The 20,047-nt window shown below is 44.2% G+C and overlaps 1 protein-coding gene across 2 annotated transcripts; it reads left to right on the top strand.

Moving 5' to 3' along the window:
* Positions 1-240: 240 nt before the first annotated feature.
* LOC124677054 (primary amine oxidase 2-like) lies at positions 241-10,859 on the top strand. 2 transcript variants are annotated; one of them, XM_047213052.1, is made up of 5 exons: positions 241-1,082; positions 5,558-5,942; positions 6,024-6,137; positions 6,270-7,069; positions 10,809-10,859. In XM_047213052.1, exons 1-4 carry the CDS (start codon positions 301-303, stop codon positions 7,035-7,037), a joined length of 2,049 nt encoding a protein of 682 aa, XP_047069008.1. In that variant the 5' UTR covers positions 241-300; the 3' UTR covers positions 7,038-7,069; positions 10,809-10,859. The 2 variants fall into 2 exon arrangements, with proteins under 2 accessions (XP_047069008.1, XP_047069007.1); XM_047213051.1 differs by lacking the exon at positions 10,809-10,859 and having other exon boundaries at positions 6,270-7,132.
* The last annotated feature ends 9,188 nt before the right edge of the window (positions 10,860-20,047 follow it).

Genomic DNA, 20,047 nt, shown 5'->3' with positions numbered 1-20,047 from the left:
TTGCCGCATTCGAATTAGGATAAGATTTGTTTGGTGCTTCAAGCATATAAGCTTTATTCTTCTTTTAGGAAAAAAAGAGCTTTATTTTTATTCTTATGTACTCTGGGCCTCTGGCTTGATCGGACAGCTGTACTGTAGTGTACCGTGTGGTGATTTCCCAGTCCTTGAGGAGCTAAGTGCAAACGTGATCCTTCCCATCACTTAGGTAGGTTGCCTATATAATCCGTCTCGTCACTTCATAATTCGACCTCAGCTCGCGACGAGAGGCAAGTTGTTGTTGCCTGCTGCTCCTTGCTCGCAATGTTTCCTCTCATCTTGGCAGTGCTCTCCACCCTGACTACAGCAGCATCCACTCATCCACACCCACTCGACCCCCTCTCTCCCGCAGAGCTCATCGCCGTTCGTACGGCCGTGCTCGCCTCACCGCTCGTCCGCGCCCGCCCGCTCACCTTCCACTACGTCGGTCTGGACGAGCCTGACAAGACGGACGTCCTATCCTACGCCGAGGCACGCTCTTCCTCTTCCCGCGCTGCCCTGCCGCGCCACGCGTTCGTCATCACCCGTGCCGGCGGCCAGTCGCACGAGCTCCGTGTCGACATCACCGACACCAATGCGGCCACCGTTCTCTCGCACTCCGTCCACCACGGTGCGGGGTTTCCGATTCACACGTCGGAAGAGCAGTTCGCGGCGGAGGCGCTGCCGTTCAGGCACGCACCGTTCGTGGAGTCCATGCGCCGGCGTGGCTTGGACATGGACGACGTCCTCTGCCCCGTCTCCACCGTCGGGTGGTTCGGCGACACCGGTCCCTCGGAGTGGGATGGGAAGGTGCAGAAAAGGGTGGTGAAGCTTGTGTGTTTCGTTGCTGGCGCGACGCCCAACTTCTACGCGCGGCCGGTCGAGGGCGTGACGCTAGTGGTGGACCTCGACCGGATGGCTATTGTCGAGTACAAGGACAGGGTGGTCTACCCGGTGCCCAAGGCCGAGGGGACGGACTACCGGACCGCCAAGGTTTATACGGCGGCTCCCGGCGTGGCGTTGCAGCCGGAGGGCAGGGGCTTCCACATTGACGGCCACTTGGTCAGGTAAAAACACTTACCCCGTTTTACTGCATGGACTGTTAATACATATACACCCTTTCTTTTGAATCACAAAAAGATATGACTGGTTTACCAACAAACCAAAAATGCGTCGTGTTAATTTGTACTTACATTTCACGAATCATCATTCCGCTTGAACACACCGACCACCTACTCTCTGAACGCCCACTACACAGTCATCCCTCTATAGTGTGATTATTTCTCAGTTGACCGAGAACTAAGTTCGTTCTCGATCAGATGATGTCAATTAAATTTCAGTTGTATGACTAGCAGCCATCACGAGGCAAATCTAATCGTTTGAAAAAAAATTAGGTGTATCCCCACTAAAAAATCTTGGTTGCAACTCCACATGCAACAGAAAAGAAAAACAACTCATAGGCATAAATCATGATGCAATTAAACGGTGTAAGACTAAACTAAGCACGAACTTAGTTCTCAGCTATATGAGAACTAGCAAATCCGATAAAATAATTCAAGATAGCTGATGCCTTGTCGAGATGGGACCAAAGAAGGCGAAACAAAGATAACTTCCCATCCAGTTCATGAACTAGCTGAAATCGGGTAAACCAGTCAAATCTTTTTTGACCACCCTTTGCTGAGATGCCACGTACGGTGAATTTACACATAGAGCAATTTTGCGATGTGTCTTTGGTCAGGAAATAGACACATGGATTTGACAGGATTAAGTCGCGCAAATGTTGAGAGATAGAGCGCAAGTGCATTAGAATTTTCAAAGTACGAAAAATTGGCACCAACAAGTAAAATTATGTGAATTAATTTTGTTTTGGTAGAAATCAACGCTGAGGGTTGTTGAGTTGGAAATAACAAGTTGTAAGAGCATCTCCACCGGCGCGTTCTATAGCAGTCCCGATAGCGATTTACGGGCCGGGAGCGAAAATGGGCTCATACCGGCGCGACCCAAATGGCGCCGGCTATTTTTCGAGCCCAATAGAAACGCCGGCAACCCCGTGCCGGCCCCTTGGCCAAGGGCGTGAATCGGGCGCGCCGGCGCCTCGCGAGGCTGAAAATTTTGGGCGTGGGAGCCGCCTGTCAGCCACACATCCCAAAAGTCGACGCCAACGGGGAGTGGCGGGGCCCACGCGTCAGCGACACATTGAATTTTAACCTAGCCGTCGCCTACCTCGCGACGGGAGTTACTGGCGCGCATCGGCGATGCAGTTTCCGCAGACGCGCAACGAACCGTCCCGTCGCGCCTAGCTCTCCGTGCTGGCGTTAATGAGCGCCACCGCTCCCCTGCCTCCCTCTGGCCTATAAAAAGGGCGCTCGCGCATCGTCCCTCCCACACAAACCCTAGCCGCCACCATCTGAAGAGACTACGCCATGTCTGGTCGAGGCCGTGGTCGTGGCCGCGGCCGCGGCAGAGCTGCACGCTCACCATCGCCTGCGATGCTGTCATCTTCATCGTCGGACCTGTAGGAGGAGGAGCAGCGAGTATTGTTCGAGTTCGTCGTCGTCCTCATGGGCGACCCACACGGCATCCAGAGGCTGCCGAACACGTTTGCCGATTTCGTCGCCGGCGATGAGCCGGGCTCGCTGCATCTGCAGGATGCCTCTTGCGGCTGCTTCTGGTGGATTATGGACGTGATCTACGATGCACGCGGCAGGATATACCTCCTCATCGGCTGGGAGAAGTTCGTGCGCTACCACCGCCTCGAAGCCGGCTTCGTGCTCATGTTCTCCTACCTTGGCGAGGGGGACATGAGCGTCAAGGTGTTCGACGAGACGCGCTGCCGCTGGCACTACCACGGCGACATCGCCAAGGAGGACAACGACTGAGTGTTGTTTCTTCGCAGCGAAAATAGGCACGCATGTTTTTGGATGTTCTTCCTCGAAAGAACCAACAGGGGCACCGTCAGCAGCTGGATTTTCCAGTTTGGGTGACTGGGAGTGCCTGAGAGTGTTCTTTCTTGGCAGCGAACACATGAAACCTGCGATGCCAACACTAGTTAGGTTTCGTTATTTTTCAATGTTTTATATTTGTGTCAACCATGGTTCAAACTATGTATTAGTTTGTGGAAAACCATGTTCCAAATTATATCTTCGTGTAAACCAAGTTCCCAACTATGTATTAGTTTGTGGAATGTTTCCTCTCTTTATTCAATTTTCTATGCTTTTATATGTGATTTTAATTCAAATCATCTATCGGGGCTGCCGGTTTGGAGCGCCGCGGTGTGGGAACAGCTCCCCCAAATAGAGGATGCAGTGTTGGTGTCCCCCATACGAAAGTACCGGCGCCTCTGTCGGCGACTATTTGGGGGGCGCCGGTGGAGATGCTCTAAGTCAGCTCACAAATAGGCACCTCCATATCCATATAAAAAAGAACAAACCATATCTTCTTCACAATGCTACGAAGAAAAGTAAGCGTATAGGAGTGGAGTGCAAGGCTAGGTCACAACTAATACCTCCATTTCTTTTTATAAGATGACAGTTTTGGCAGACAAATTAGGTTTTCTAAAACGTATTATAAAAGGGTACAAACCTTGTATGAAACATAAAAAACCGACCAAGTTACCCGACCTTGCACTAAGGCATTCATTAGTGATGTGCATCACCACCTGCGGCTTTATTAAGCGCCGTCAGTTTGGACTCTCGGGGATTCAATTAGAAACTATGCAATTGCTTGGTGTTTGACAACTGACAGGGGTTTCACAAGCAAGCGTCGGTCAGCAGTGCTTGGCCATGCCATATCCAGCCTGGTCATCCTCATCCTAAGAGCTTGAGGTTGATGAAATCCCGTAGAGAGATGAGCATGACATAGATCCAAGTGAGAAAGTAGAGAAGATGTGTGCTCTCATGTTCATATAAAAACATGTTCGTTCAAATTAGGCCATTAATGAACAGGTTCAAACGAAGCATTTCCTTTACTGAATTATAAATAAGAAAATAGTATATTACATGTGTTCATTTTTGCTCTTAGGGAGCGAACACTCGGTGGTATAGCAGGGGGAGGGTGTGTGTTGTAGTGGTGTGAGGTGGGTACACTAGGGAAAGGGTTGGTTAGTTGCTAACCTTGATGGCAACGAACTCACCCAACCTTGATGGCGAAGGCAATGATATAGAACGGTGAAACTCACCGCCATTGAAGGCTAACAGACGCCCTATGTGCTCAAAAGAACGTGTGATTGGGGCAATGGTGTTCCAATTTGATACTAGATATCGCGACATCTTGGGAAGAGAAATATAATGGGTCAGTGATTCTCATGTGTACAAGGTTAGTGGAGGGTACTAGGTGGCGATGTGGAACAAGAAGGCGAAGGACCGCGGTGACAATTCAAGAGAGGATGAAGTGTTAGTTTGGTTAGTCAGGGAGAAAAAAGGGGACAAGGGTTAGGTAGATCAATTTTATGAGAAATATATTTGGCACATGTCACTTATTTATTTTCAAGCTTGGTGTCCCACCTTTGGATGGGGCCTTTGTGCAAGAGAATAATTTCCGGGTACATGCATGGGTTGATTACTATGCAAAATCGCGCTCTCATGTGTAGAAATAATGATGCTAGATGCACTAAGGAAAATGATGACATCGATACAATTCAATCTGATTTCACAGATGAAAATGTTTTGTACTCCATGTGTCCCAGTTTATAGGTCCTGTGTGTATCGCTAGATTGAAAATTTAACCAATTTAATGTAAACTATGTAACATAAAAATTATAAAATTAGAATAACATCTAAATTTTTAATGATATACTATCTTATATATATATATATATACATCACATTAGGTTGGTTAGATTATAAACCTAGAGATACATGCAATTCTGATAAACCAGGAGCGGGGAGTAGCTCAAAACGTTGGCCCGATTCATAATCCTTTTGTCCATAGGATAGATATTAGCAATGATTTCAAATCTTTGTTTCACTTATGTGCTTTTCTACATTTATTGCGTGCTCTTTTATTGGTAGGCAGTAACATATAAGTCGCTAAGCTATTTTATAACAAGTACGACATGTTAGTTTTAGCATAAGTGTTTGTAATTTTATAAATTTGGTATATTTAGAGAGTATATATTGTTGAAGTTCCGAAAATCTCCTAGGGAGAACATATACAGTAAATGCAAATCATCGTAATCATGGTTTAACGGTTTAAAAGATAAAACATTTTAATTCTATATTTTGCAAAGAAGCTTAATGATTAAAATTTTGTTTGCTTAATGCATGCACATACTTGCAAGTGGGCTTTGCTAGTTTGCCGAGAACTAAGTTAATGCTCAGTTAAGTTGTACACTGTTTGATTGCATTGTGATTCGTGTTTATGACTTGCAAGTTAGGTTGTAACTGATTTTTTCAGTTACAAGTAGAATTGAAACTGAGATTTTTTTCAGTTCCAAACAAAGTTGCGACTACAAAAGAGTTAGGCGTTGCTTCAGATGATTTAATAACATTATCTGAATAAGAAGGACATTAGTTCTCAGTAACACCCTTTGCAAATACCACAGGTGGGCAAACTGGGAGTTTCATGTGGGCTTTGACATGCGCGCCGGCATAGTCATCTCACTAGCCTCAATCCACGACGCGGAGGCCGGCGCGCGGCGGCGGGTGCTCTACCGCGGGTTTGTGTCAGAAATCTTCGTGCCGTACATGGACCCAGCAGAGGAGTGGTACGACCGCACGTTCATGGATGCCGGCGAGTACGGCCTGGGGGTCACGACCTTCCCTCTCCAGCCTGGAGCCGACTGCCCGGCCAACGCCGCCTACCTCGACGGCTACTACGCCGGCCAGGACGGCAAGCCCGTCGAGAACAAGAACATGATCTGTGTCTTCGAGCGGTATGCCGGCGACATCGCATGGCGCCACACCGAGGCCGGCTTCGCCGACCGACTGGTAACCAATCAATCACCCGGCCCTGCTCGATTTGTGCATTTCCGCTCCACGCGCATGATGTGCTTTGGTCGGTTGATGCAGATCACGGAGACCCGGCCTGACGCGAGCTTGGTGGCGAGGATGGTGGTGTCCAGCGGGAACTACGACTACATATTGGACTGGGAATTCAAGCCAAGCGGCTCCATTAAATTCGTGGTATGCATGAATCATTTCATCTCTTGGATTCGAAGCTTATCAAATCGACAATCACAGGAACAGCAGTAAATGTGCACAAGAGATCATACCAGTAAAACAGCAGAATGTGGGTTTGATACGCTGGGTTTGCAGGTATCTATGACAGGTCTCTTAGAGGTGAAAGGGACGGACTACACGCACGCTGACCAGATCAAGCAGGACGCGCACGGCACGCTGCTCGCGGAGAACACCATTGGCGTCTACCATGACCATTACGTCACTTACTACCTGGACCTCGACGTGGACGGCACCAACAACTCATTCGTCAAGAACGTCATCACCACCAAGCGCAACACCAACACCAACACGCCACGGAAAAGCTACTGGACTGTGCGCCGGGAGGTGGCCGAGACCGAGGCAGATGCGCAGGTGGACGTGAACGTGGCGGCGGCGGACCTTCTGATCGTCAACCCGAACAAGAAAACCAGGATGGGCAACGAGGTCGGGTACCGTGTCGCCGTTGGTGGCGCGACGGCGGCATCGGTGCTGGACGACGACGACTACCCACAGCGGCGAGCGAGCTATAGCAAGAAGCAGGTGTGGGTGACGCCGTACAAGAGGGACGAGAAGTGGGCGACCGGGCTGTACGCCGACCAGAGCACCGGCGACGACGGCCTGGCCGTGTGGAGCGGGAGGAACAGGGGGGTACGGAACGAGGACATCGTGCTGTGGTACACGGTGGGCATCCACCACATACCGTGCCAGGATGACTTCCCAATCATGCCGAAGGTGAGCGGCTGGTTCGAGGTCCGGCCGACGAACTTCTTCGAACAGAACCCTTTGCTCAAAACCAGACCGCCTAGGCCTGGGTCTGACCTGCCGACTTCTGTTAATTGCTCTTGCGCCGGCTATTTCAGCTGATGTGTCGTGCGACTCAGGTTGGCACCCACCCTACAATAAATTGACTTCCCCAAGCGGTGGAATTTGGCAATAAAGAATCTGAGTCATCGTTGTCATTAGGGCGAGTCTACATAAATATAAGCGAGTCTTTACTATTAAATTGGAGTTGGTCGTTTGACACTCAACGCGTTTGATGGTCGTCATTGGAAGCATCGTGTCCATCCAATCTTATCTAACGGTCTTCGGTTTTTCTAATCTAATTAGGAAACAAATCTCACGCCTGCGCGGGCATTAAAATACATGCCAAAAAAATTGAACGATTGCCACAATGTCTTGCTCTCAAAAAAGTCTAATAATCTTTACTATTAAATTGGAGTTGGTCCTTTGACACTCAACACGTTTGATGGTCGTCATTGGAAGCATCGTGTCCGTCCAATCTTATCTAACGGTTTCCGGTTTTTCTAATCTAATTAGGAAACAAATCTCACGCCTGCGCGGGCATTAAAATACATGCCAAAAAAAATTGAACGATTGCCACAATGTCTTGCTCTCAAAAAAGTCTAATAATCTTTACTATTAAATTAGAGTTGGTCGTTTGACACTCAAAGCGTTTGATGGTCGTCATTGGAAGCATCGTGTCCGTCCAATCTTATCTAACGGTCTCCGGTTTTTCTGATCTAATTAGGAAACAAATCTCACTCCTGCGCGGGCATTAAAATACATGCCAAAAAAATTGAACGATTGCCACAATGTCTTGCTCTCAAAAAAGTCTAATAGTTAATATCTTAACCTTTTCTTTCTCTGGCGCGTAAGGAAAGAAATATTGGGTGGTTTCCATCTTGCATGCATCGGTTCTTTACTCTAGCTCGCAGATTGGTGGTCATTAAAAACATCCGAGATACAACTTTCATAGACTCAAAAGGCAAGATTGAAAATAGAATCACGCAAACCCAACAGTTCAGGGATTACGCGCAGATCTCCAAAAAAATAGGAGATTACACGCACATCTACTGGGCTAATTAATCCGCCCTATAGCCCCGTTGCTACCACCGCCCTGCACTCCCACTGCCGCCAGGCCAGATCGGGGACTGCCAGCACGCCACCATTATGAATCCTGCCTCAGAGCACCCTACCGGCCGCCGAAGACCCTGCGAAGGACAACTGGCCGCCTGAGCTCTCGCGTCGCCTCGGACGGTCTTCCCCGCGAGTGGAGCGGATGCGAGGAGGAGGAGGATCCCTATACGCACGCTGCTGCAACCACGACTAGCGTTGACAACAAAGGTATTTATATATTGACCCCTTTAAAATGGCATCCACACGATTATGGTGGAAATGTAAAATTATGGTGGAAATGTAAATATGAAAATCCACACGATTTCTGCTATGCTTTGTCAATTTGGTAATTGCACAACTATTTCGCCGCAAGTATACCTATATGAAGTGAGGTTTTCTTCCATCTCTTGCTCGATGGTAAATGGTTTAAGATATTAATTTACAGGATTGGATGGTGGTGAGCGTGCTTTGATACTCCTAGACAGATCAATTAGTGTCATCCCAACATTTTTTGCTTCAGATATCTGCATCAGTTCCATGACAAATAGAAATTCTTCTGAAGATTTGAAGATCTGCATCACTGCATGCTGAATACATGCAATGGCTCTATTTTGTTGTGTAAATTCATTTAGGTCTGATTTGAATCAAATGCTGCGAGGAGTTAAAAATATGCATGGCAAAAGTGAAGAAGACTTGCAAGATTGGGTACTCCAAGAAATGTCCTTATGAATTTGCTATGGCGACAACGACTCAAGGGATGGACATGGCAATCATGCTCAGTCAGTTAGGCAGTCATAAGTTGGAACTGTGGCCTGGTATTTCTTAGAGAGGTACTCACTAAATTGATTGATTGATGATTGACTTTATTTCATTGTACTCCACTGTAGATTTTTACCCTTTGCATAATTGCATTATTTTGAATATTGGAAAAGATATATTATTTAGGTTGCTGCATATAGTATCAGATCTCACGTCCATCATTTCCATAAACAGAGTTCTTATGTAAATGAATCATAATCTTCCCATTGAGCTGGCCCGATTCTTTGCTGCCGTCATACAATCCTACCATTTGGAGTTCATCATATGGACTAGGACCTCAAAGATGAGAATTAAGTTCATATTTATCAACAAGGAGAAGAGGAGACGAGGATGACACACCACTTAAGATTATTGACTTTGGTGGTTCGGTCTTTCCATGTGCATCCGAAAAGGTAATATATACATCAATCCAGAACTATCCATCACCCCTTTCACATTGTGTCTCATATGATCAAAACATGTTGGTTCATGCATGTGAGATGTTACTATAATACTACGTGGCGTAGGAGGTTTTCAAGAACTACAACCATAAATTCGACATGTTGATGTCGTTGTCATTGCATATTGGTACATATCTCACTATTTTTTTTTGAGTTGTGGCATGCATCTGAATTGTCTATGTATATACATGGCGCTCACACGTGCTAGCTTGGTTCTTAAGGTTTTCACACATGTACTTCATCGTCAATATTTATGTTGCCTTTTACGATGAATTCCAGAAACTAAGCAAGGGACATTCGACCTTCTAGATGGTGATGCACTTCATGATCTCAATAACATGATAGGCCAGGTAGACCAGGACAATGCAATATCACCGAATTCAGTTGAACAGTCACACAATTATCGCAGTTCTATTAACAATATGATTATATCTATAAGAACCAAAAGATCATTTTTCATATCGGCGTCCAAGTAGTTTTACACACCAAAATTTTATGGAATATATAAAGTTGTTCAAAGATCACAAAGTTTTACACAACATACAATCATGGCATTGTATGAGAAAATTGAGATACGAAATGCGTCAGAGAGTAGATCATAGTTAATAAGAGATGAATACTTGTGTATACTTTAAGAAAGTTGAATCGATACTAGGTACCAATTAATCGTACATCAAATCTACATGTGCGGATAGGGAAAAATATTGATGGACCATAGCAACGCACGGGCATTCAACTAGTCTTGGTAGTGTTAGTGCTGGTGTTTTAAATGATTAGATCATTGTAGCGGAACTTTTTTTTTGGTATTTTTTTTTGCTGTATGCATCCGTAATGCCGCTAGGGCAATGCGTTGTTGTAGAGGCTGTGTGTAATTGGTATCTCTATGATAGTAATATATTTTTTGTCAAAAAAACAATATAAGCGAATAAGAACCAAAATACATGGTGCTGATTTTGAGCCTGGTAGGGAAATGAAGAAAAAAATATGTTCTAGAGATAATAATAAAGATGTTTTATTCATATATTTGAAGGGCGGGCCTGGTGTAGCTGTAGAGCCTCACCGCCTGTGACTTAGGGGTCCCAGGTTCGAGTCGCGGTCTCCTTACATTGCACTTTGTGAGGGTAAGGCTTGCCACTAACACCTTCCCCAGACCCCGTACAGTACGGGAGTTCTCAGCACTGGGTACGTTCTTTTATTATTCATATATTTGATACTTCTGTAATAACCCGGATTTTAAGAGCAATTATTTATTACATAATCTGGGAAAGTCCTGATCTAAAGTGGGTTTTTGGATCGGTCGTCATGTAATTCCAGCCATTGGATAATTTTGAAAATCTTCTATCGTTAAACAGGAAGCCCACACTAACTAATTTTTCTAGCATCTCACGAAGCCACGTCACCCCTTTGTCTCGCGCGGTAGCATCTTCCGACGGTAGCGTCGTGCCTCGCTTCGTCCCTCAGACTACTCATAGTGGGAGTAACTAAGCTAGTAACATAGAGCTACATGCATTGCCAACTAGGCAAATTGATGACATGGCATGATATTAAATAAAGAAAGAGATGATTGTGGTAACTAACTATGTTACCATAACATCACATTTTTCAAGATAGAATGAGTCTACAAGCTAATTAATACACTCATGCATGATACTACATCTAAGTTACTATGCATTATGAATGTAGTAACATAGAGTACTGTCATGCATATGACACTACTATATGTTACTCCCCATTATGACTAGCCTCACTCATTCCGGCAAGAAAAAATTCTCCATGCGTGGGTTTACCGACGTGGGCCCATACGTGGGTTTACCGACGTGGGACCGTCATTATTTCCCCTCAATTCTCATAAGCAACCACCAAACTTTATTGATGCTTCGTCCTCCCATTCACATCGACGGGCGCTCTCTATTAAATCTTCATAATTTTCACGAGAAACATCTGCACAAGAAACTGGTGGAGGGCATACGAAGAGCACAGGCTGATTTCCCCCTTTAAATCTTGTGCTCCGCATCAGCCTGATACGTCTCAAACGTATCTATAACTTTTTATGTTCCATGCTACTTTTATGATGATACTCACATGTTTTATACACACTTTATGTCATTATTATGCATTTTCCGGCACTAACCTATTGACGAGATGCCGAAGAGCCAGTTGTTGTTTTCTGCTGTTTTTGGTTTCAGAAATCCTACAAAGGAAATATTCTTGGAATTGGACGAAATCAACGTCCAGGGTCTTATTTTTCCACGAAGATTCCAGAAGACCGAAATTGTTACGAAGTGGGGCGACGAGGCGCCCAGACCACAGGGTCGCGCGGCCAAGGGTGGGGTCGCGCCGCCCTATGGTGTGGGGCCCCCGTCAGCCCTTCGACTCCGCCCTTCCGCCTACTTAAAGCCTTCATCGTGAAAAACCCCAGTACCGAGAGCCACGATACGGAAAACCTTCCAGAGATGCCGCCGCCGCCAATCCCATCTCGGGGGATTCAGGAGATCGCCTCCGGCACCCTGCCGGAGAGGGGAATCATCTCCCGGAGGTCTCTTCATCACCATGATCGCCTCCGGATCGATATGTGAGTAGTTCACCCCTGGACCATGGGTCCATAGCAGTAGCTAGATGGTTGTCTTCTCCTCATTGTGCTATCATGTTAGATCTTGTAGCTGCCTATCATGATCAAGATCATCTATTTGTAATGCTACATGTTGTGTTTGTTGTGATCCGATGAATATTGAATACTATGTCAAGTTGATTATCAATCTATCATATATGTTGTTTATGTTCTTGCATGCTCTCCGTTGCTAGTAGAGGCTCGGCCAAGTTGATACTTGTAACTCCAAGAGGGAGTATTTATGCTCGATAGTGGGTTCATGCCTCCATTGAATCCGGGACAGGTGACGTAAAGTTCTAAGGTTGTGGATGTGCTCGTTGCCACTAGGGATAAAACATCAATGCTTTGTCTAAGGATATTTGTGTTGATTACATTACGCACCATACTTAATGCAATTGTCTGTTGTTTGCAACTTAATACCGGAAGGGGTTCGGATGATAACTCCGAAGGTGGACTTTTTAGGCATAGATGCATGCCGGATAGCGGTCTATGTACTTTGTCGTAATGCCCCGATTAAATCTCATAGTACTCATCATGATATATGTATGTGCATTGTTATGCCTTCTTTATTTGTCAATTGCCCAACTGTAATTTGTTCACCCAACATGCTATTTATCTTATGGGAGAGACACCACTAGTGAACTGTGGACCCCGGTCCATTCTTTACATCTGAAATACAATCTACTGCAATACTTGTTCTTTACTGTTCTTCGCAAACAAATATCATCTTCCACACTATACATCTAATCCTTTGTTTACAGCAAGCCGGTGAGATTGACAATCTCACTGTTACGTTTGGGCAAAGTACTTTGATTGTGTTGTGCAGATTCCACGTTAGCGCCGAAATCCCTGGTGTTGCACCGCACTACACTCCGCCACCAACAACCTTCACGTGTTCCTTGACTCCTACTGGTTCGATAACCTAGGTTTCTTACTGAGGGAAAACTTGTCGCTGTACGCATCACACCTTCCTCTTGGGGTTCCCAACGGACGTGTGTCTTACACGCCATCAAGACAGTTTTCTGGCGCCTTTGCCGGGGAGATCAAGACACACTGCAAGGGGAGTCTCCCACATCCAATCTCTTTACTTTGTTTTTGTCTTGCTTTACTTTATTTTATTTACTGCTTTGTTTGCTCTTATATCAAAAATACAAAAAAATTAGTTGCTACATTTAATTTATTTACTGTCTTGTTCTCCATATTAAAAACACAAAAAAATTAGTTACTTGCATTTACTTTATTTACCTTTTGTTTATTTCATCATGTTTCCTCCTAAATACACTCTAAAATACATGCCGGTAGGACGAGGGTCTATCATTGGAAGAGATAATATAGAAGATTTTTTCACTCATGTTAGTACAGCTGAAGATTTTGAAGATAGACACTTGGTAGAACTTGCTCCCACCTATGAAATTGTTGTTGCCTCTTTAGTACGCATGTTGGAAACTAGATTCGTTAATCTTAATCCTATAATTCAACATATCTTTCTTACACTCTCTGATATGGAAAGGGGAGAAAAGAGAGATTTTGTTTTAGATGTCCTTCTTAGAGAATTTGGTGATATAGCTAAAGAAGCTAGAAAAGTTTTTATTAAGCATAAGAGGCTTGGCTTTTATACCGACTTTGCAAGAACACTTGAAAAGATGGACATGGATAGACTAAAGTAAACTAATAATATTAATGATGGTGGGGAGATTAAAGTACCGATACCTAGTAAGCTCCTAGGAATGCATGAAGCTCTAGAAAATAACTATGGTGGGCTTGTTCCTGAAAATTTGTTTGTTGAGAATATCAAGCCTAAGAGTAATGAAAAAGGAGCCTCTGAAACTTACATCGATAAGATACAATGCATAGTTGAGAAAACTCCAAACCCCTCTGTTGGTGCTTCATCTCTTGATAATACTTGATTCACACTTTCTGCGCCTAGCTGAAAGGCGTTAAAGAAAAGCGCTTATGGGAGACAACCCATTATTTTACTTCTGCACTTTGTTTTATATTTGAGTCTTGGAAGTTGTTACTACTGTAGCGACTTCTCCTTATCTTTATTTTATTGCATTGTTGTACCAGGTAAAGTCTTTGATAGTAAAGTCAATACTAGATTTGGATTACTGCGCAGAAACAGATTTCTTGCTGTCACGAAATTGAGCAGCCCCTTCTGTAGGAAATTTAGAAAAATCTGCCAATTTACGTGCGTGATCCTCAGATATGTACACAACTTTCATTCAATTTGGGCATTTTCATCTGAGCAAGTTAAGTGCCCCTGAAAAATTCGTCTTTACGGACTGTTCTGTTTTGACAGATTCTGGCTTTTATTTCGCATTGCCTGTTTTGCTATGTTTGATGGATTTCTTTGTTCCATTAACTTTCAGTAGCTTTGTGCAATGTCCAGAAATTTTAAGAATGATTATGTCACCTCTGAATATATGAATTTTCAATTATGCACTAACCCTCTAATGAGTTTGTTTTGAGTTTGGTGTGGAGGAAGTTTTCAAGGGTCAAGAGAGGAGGATGATACAATATGATCAAGAAGAGTGAAAAGTCTAAACTTGGGGATGCCCCCGTGGTTCATCCATGTATATTTTAAGAAGACTCAAGCATCTAAGCTTGGGGATGCCCAAGGCATCCCTTCTTCATCGACAACTTATCAGGTCACCTCTAGTGAAACTATATTTTTATTCCGTCACATCTTATGTGCTTTACTTGGAGCGTCTGTTTGTTTTTGTTTTTGTTTTTGTTTGAATAAAATTGGATCCTAGCATTCTTTGTTTGGGAGAGAGACACGCTCTGCTGTTTGGTATGAACACATATGTTCTTAGCTTTACTTTTAATGTTCATGGCGAAGGTTGAAACTGCTTCGTTCATTGTTATATGGCTGGAAACAGAAAATGCTGCATGTGGTAATTGGTATAATGTCCTGAATAATTTGATACTTGGCAATTGTTGTGCTCATATAGATCATGTTTAAGCTCTTGCATCATGTACTTTGCACCCATTAATGAAGAACTACATAGAGCTTGTTAAAATTTGGTTTGCATGATTGGTCTCTAGAGTCTAGATATTTTCTCGGTTAAGGTGTTTGAACAACAAGGAGACGATGTAAAGTCTTATAATGCTTGCAATATGTTCATATGTAAGCTTTGCTGCACCGTTTTATACTGGAGTTTGCTTCAAACAACCTTGCTAGTCTAGCCTTGTATTGAGAGGAATTCTTCTCGTGCATCCAAATCCTTGAGCCAAAAACTATGCCATTTGTGTCCACCATACCTACCTACTACATGGTATTTCTCTGCCATTCCAAAGTAAATTACTTGAGTGCTACCTTTAAAAATTCTATCCTTTGTCTTTGCAATATATAGCTCATGGGAAAATAGCCTTAAAAACTATTGTGGTGAAGAATATGTACTTATGTATCTTATTTCTTAATAAGTTGCTTGTTGAGCGGTAACCATGTTTCTGGGGACGCCATCAACTATTACACCTTTGTTGAATATCATGTGAGTTGCTATGCATGTTCACTTGTCTGAAGTAAGGGCGATTTTCATGATCAAATGGTTTGAGTATGCATATTGTTAGAGAAAAACATTGGGCCGCTAACTAAAGCCATGATCCATGGTGGAAGTTTCAGTTTGGACAATCAATCCTCAATCTCTTATGAGAATATTATCTCGTTGTTGAATGCTTATGCATTAAAGAGGAGTCCATTATCTGTTGTCTATGTTGTCCCGGTATGGATGTCTAAGTTGAGAATAATCAAAAACGAGAAATCAAATGCGATCTTTCTCCTTAGACCTTTGTACAAGTGGCATAGAGGTACCCCTTTGTGACACTTGGTTGAAACATATGTTATGCAATGATAATCCATGTTAATCCAAGCTAATTAGGACAAGGTGCGAGCACTATTGGTAATCTATGCATGAGGCTTGCAACTTATAGTATATCTTATACATAACACATATGATTTATTACTACCGTTGACAAAATTGTTTCTATGTTTTCAAAATGAAAAGCTCTAGCACAAAAATAGTAATCCATGCTTCCCTCTGCGAAGGGCCTATCTTTTACTTTATTGTTGAGTCAGTTTCACCTACTTCTTTCTATCTTAGAAGCAAACACTTGTGTGAACTGTTTGCATTGATTCTTACATGTTTACCTATTGCACTTGTTATATTACTTTGTGTTGACAATTATCCATGAGATAAATATGTTGAAGTTGAAAGCAACCGCTGAAACTTATATCTTCCTTTGTGTTGCTTCAAAGCTTTCTACTAAGAATTTATTGCTTTATGAGTTAACTCTTATGCAAGTCTTATTGATGCTTGTCTTGAAAGTATTATTCATGAAAAGTCTTTGCTATATGATTCTTTTGTTTACTCATTGTCTTCACCATTGCTTCGAATCGCTGCATTCATCTCATATGCTTTACAATAGTATTGATCAAGATTATGATAGCATGTCACTTCAGAAATTATCCTTGTTATCGCTTACCTACTCGAGGGCGAGTAGGAACTAAGCTTGGGGATGCTTGATACGTCTCAAACGTATCTATAATTTCTTATGTTCCATGCTACTTTTATGATGATACTCACATGTTTTATACACACTTTATGTCATTATTATGCATTTTCCGGCACTAACCTATTGACGAGATGCCGAAGAGCCGATTCTGCTGTTTTCTGCTGTTTTTGGTTTCAGAAATCCTACAAAGGAAATATTCTCGGAATTGGACGAAATCAACGCCCAGGGTCTTATTTTTCCACGAAGATTCCAGAAGACCGAAAGGGTTACGAAGTGGGGCGACGAGGCGCCCAGACCACGGGGCCGCACGGCCAAGGGTGGGGCCGCGCCGCCCTATGGTGTGGGGCCCCCGTCAGCCCTCCGACTCCGCCCTTCCGCCTACTTAAAGCCTTCGTCGCGAAAACCCCAGTACCGAGAGCCACGATACGGAAAACTTTCCAGAGACGCCGCCGCCGCCAATCCCATCTCGGGGGATTCAGGAGACCGCCTCCGGCACCCTGCCGGAGAGGGGAATCATCTCCCGGAGGTCTCTTCATCACCATGATCGCCTCCGGATCGATGTGTGAGTAGTTCACCCTCGGACTATGGGTCCATAGCAGTAGCTAGATGGTTGTCTTCTCCTCATTGTGCTATCATGTTAGATCTTGTGAGCTGCCTATCATGATCAAGATCATCTATTTGTAATGCTACATGTTGTGTTTGTTGGGATCCGATGAATATTGAATATCATGTCAAGTTGATTATCAATCTATCATATATGTTGTTTATGTTCTTGCATGCTCTCCGTTGCTAGTAGAGGCTCGGCCAAGTTGATACTTGTAACTCCAAGAGGGAGTATTTATGCTCGATAGTGGGTTCATGCCTCCATTGAATGCGGGACGATGACGAGAAAAGTTCTAAGGTTGTGGATGTGCTTGTTGCCACTAGGGATAAAACATCAATGCTTTGTCTAAGGATATTTGTGTTGATTACATTACGCACCATACTTAATGCAATTGTCCGTTGTTTGCAACTTAATACTTGGAAGGGGTTCGGATGATAACCTCGAAGGTGGACTTTTTAGGCATAGATGCATGCTTGGATAGCGGTCTATGTACTTTGTCGTAATGCCCCGATTAAATCTCATAGTACTCATCATGATATATGTATGTGCATTGTTATGCCTTCTTTATTTGTCAATTGCCCAATTGTAATTTGTTCACCCAACATGCTATTTATCTTATGGGAGAGACACCACTAGTGAACTGTGGACCCCGGTCCATTCTTTACATCTGAAATACAATCTACTGCAATACTTATTCTTTACTGTTCTTCGCAAACAAATATCATCTTCCACACTATACATCTAATCCTTTGTTTACAGCAAGCCGGTGAGATTGACAACCTCACTGTTACGTGGCAAAGTACTTTGATTGTGTTGTGCAGGTTCCACGTTGGCGCCGGAATCCCTGGTGTTGCGCCGCACTACACTTCGCCACCGGTTCCTTGACTCCTACTGGTTCGATAACCTTGGTTTCTTACTGAGGGAAAACTTGTCGCTGTACGCATCACACCTTCCTCTTGGGGTTCCCAACGGACAGTGTCTTACACGCCATCACAGCCCATCTTGATCGTCTTCCCCTTCGAACCCTTCACCCTCGCGTTCCAGACCCAAATACGCCTGCTTCATAGCCAGCCGCCTCAGTCATCCTCCGTCCGCTGATCAGGATGTGTCACCGCGCTGTGCCTATGGCTCAAACTAAAGTTGATCTGGTGGTCAGAGCTTAGATGTGTTGTATTGTGATCCAAATTCATATACTAAAGGGAGGATAACTTCTGACGAGCGGAGGCCCGTCGCCGGAGGCTTGGGCCGAAGCGTAGCGGAATCAGAAGTTAGCCCATACGTCGTGCCTCGCGGGACGCTCGCGAAGGGGGTGCGGGGGCGGCAGCCCCGCGGTACGGTACGGATCGTTGGCACCGCCTATATATACATCTTGTAAGCCGCCGGCTAGGGTTTATCAGATTATAAGATAACCCACGGCGTTTGTAAACACCTCTCGATATAGTGAAGTTTTGCTGGCTGGCGCCCGTGGTTTTTCCCCTTCTGTGTTGGAAGGGGTTTTCCACGTTAAATCTTGTGTCCCCTGCGTGTGTTCTTGTTTCGTTCTTCGTTATTTGCTTGTCGCTTTTATAGCAACTGGTATCAGAGCCCATGTTTAAATCTAGGGTTTTGCGACATGTCTTCCTTGAAGTTCGATCTACCGCAGCTGGATTATACCACGAGATTTTCTTTGTGGCAAGTGAAGATGAGGGCGATACTTACCCAATCTTCTGATCTGGATGAAGCTCTTGATGGTTTTGGCAAGAAAGATCCCAAGACCAGGACCAACGATGAAAAGAGGAAAGACCGTAAGGCTTTTTCATTAATTGAGCTCCATCTATCCAACAATATCTTGCAGGAAGTGCTGGCTGAGAAATCCGCAGCGGCGCTGTGGTTGAAACTGGAATCGATCTGCATGTCCAAAGATCTAACCAGTAAGATGCACGTGAATATGAAGTTGTTCTCGCACAAGTGATGACGCGTGAAGCACACGTCCGTTGGGAACCCCAAGAGGAAGGTGTGATGCGTACAGCAGCAAGTTTCCCTCAGTAAGAAACCAAGGTTTATCGAACCAGTAGGAGATGAAGGCCACGTGACTGTTGTTGGTGAAGGAGTGTAGTGCGGCGCAACGCCAGGGATTCCGGCGCCAACGTGGAACCTGCACAACACAATCAAAATACTTTGCCCCAACTTAACAGTGAGGTTGTCAATCTCACCGGCTTGCTGTAAACGAAGGATTAAACGTATGGTGTGGAGAATGATGTTTGTTTTCAAAGAACAACAGAGAACAGAGATTGCAGTAGATTGTATTTCAGATGTAAAAGAATGGACCGGGGTCCACAGTTCACTAGTGGTGTCTCTCCAATAAGATAAATAGCATGTTGGGTGAACAAATTACAGTTGGGCAATTGACAAATAGAGAGGGCATAACAATGCACATACATATCATGATGACTAATATGAGATTTACTTAGGGCATTACGACAAAGAACATAGACCGCTATCCAGCATGCATCTATGCCTAAAAAGTCCACCTTCGGGTTAGCATCCGCACCCCTTCCCAGTATTAAGTTGCAAACAACAGACAATTGCATTAAGTACTGTGCGTAATGTAATCAACACAAATATCCTTAGACAAAGCATTGATGTTTTATCCCTAGTGGCAACAACACATCCATAACCTTAGAACTTTCTGTCACTATCCCAGATTCAGTGGAGGCATGAACCCACTATCGAGCATAAATACTCCCTCTTGGAGTCACAAGTATCAACTTGGCCAAAGCCTCTACTAGCAACGGAGAGCATGCAAGATCATAAACAACACATATATGATAGATCAATAATCAACTTGACATAGTATTCCATATTCATCGGATCCCAACAAACACAACATGTAGCATTACAAATAGACGATCATGATCATGATAGGCAGCTCACAAGATCTAAACATGATAGCACAAGAGGAGAAGACAACCATCTAGCTACTGGTATGGACCCATAGTCCAAGGATGAACTA

Source organism: Lolium rigidum, chromosome 7 (genome assembly GCF_022539505.1).
Source record: "Lolium rigidum isolate FL_2022 chromosome 7, APGP_CSIRO_Lrig_0.1, whole genome shotgun sequence".
In the NCBI taxonomy this organism is placed as follows: domain Eukaryota; kingdom Viridiplantae; phylum Streptophyta; class Magnoliopsida; order Poales; family Poaceae; genus Lolium; species Lolium rigidum.
Note: the sequence above shows the minus strand (reverse complement) of the source record. Positions and strands in the feature narration are given on the sequence as shown.

Bases quoted from the DNA above. Each gene is read 5' to 3' on its own strand.
- LOC124677054 (XM_047213052.1), top strand. From the start codon at position 301: ATGTTTCCTCTCATCTTGGCAGTGCTCTCCACCCTGACTACAGCAGCA. The intron at 5,943-6,023 runs GTAACCAATCAA...CGGTTGATGCAG, and splicing joins CCGGCTTCGCCGACCGACTG to ATCACGGAGACCCGGCCTGA. The intron at 6,138-6,269 runs GTATGCATGAAT...CTGGGTTTGCAG, and splicing joins GCGGCTCCATTAAATTCGTG to GTATCTATGACAGGTCTCTT.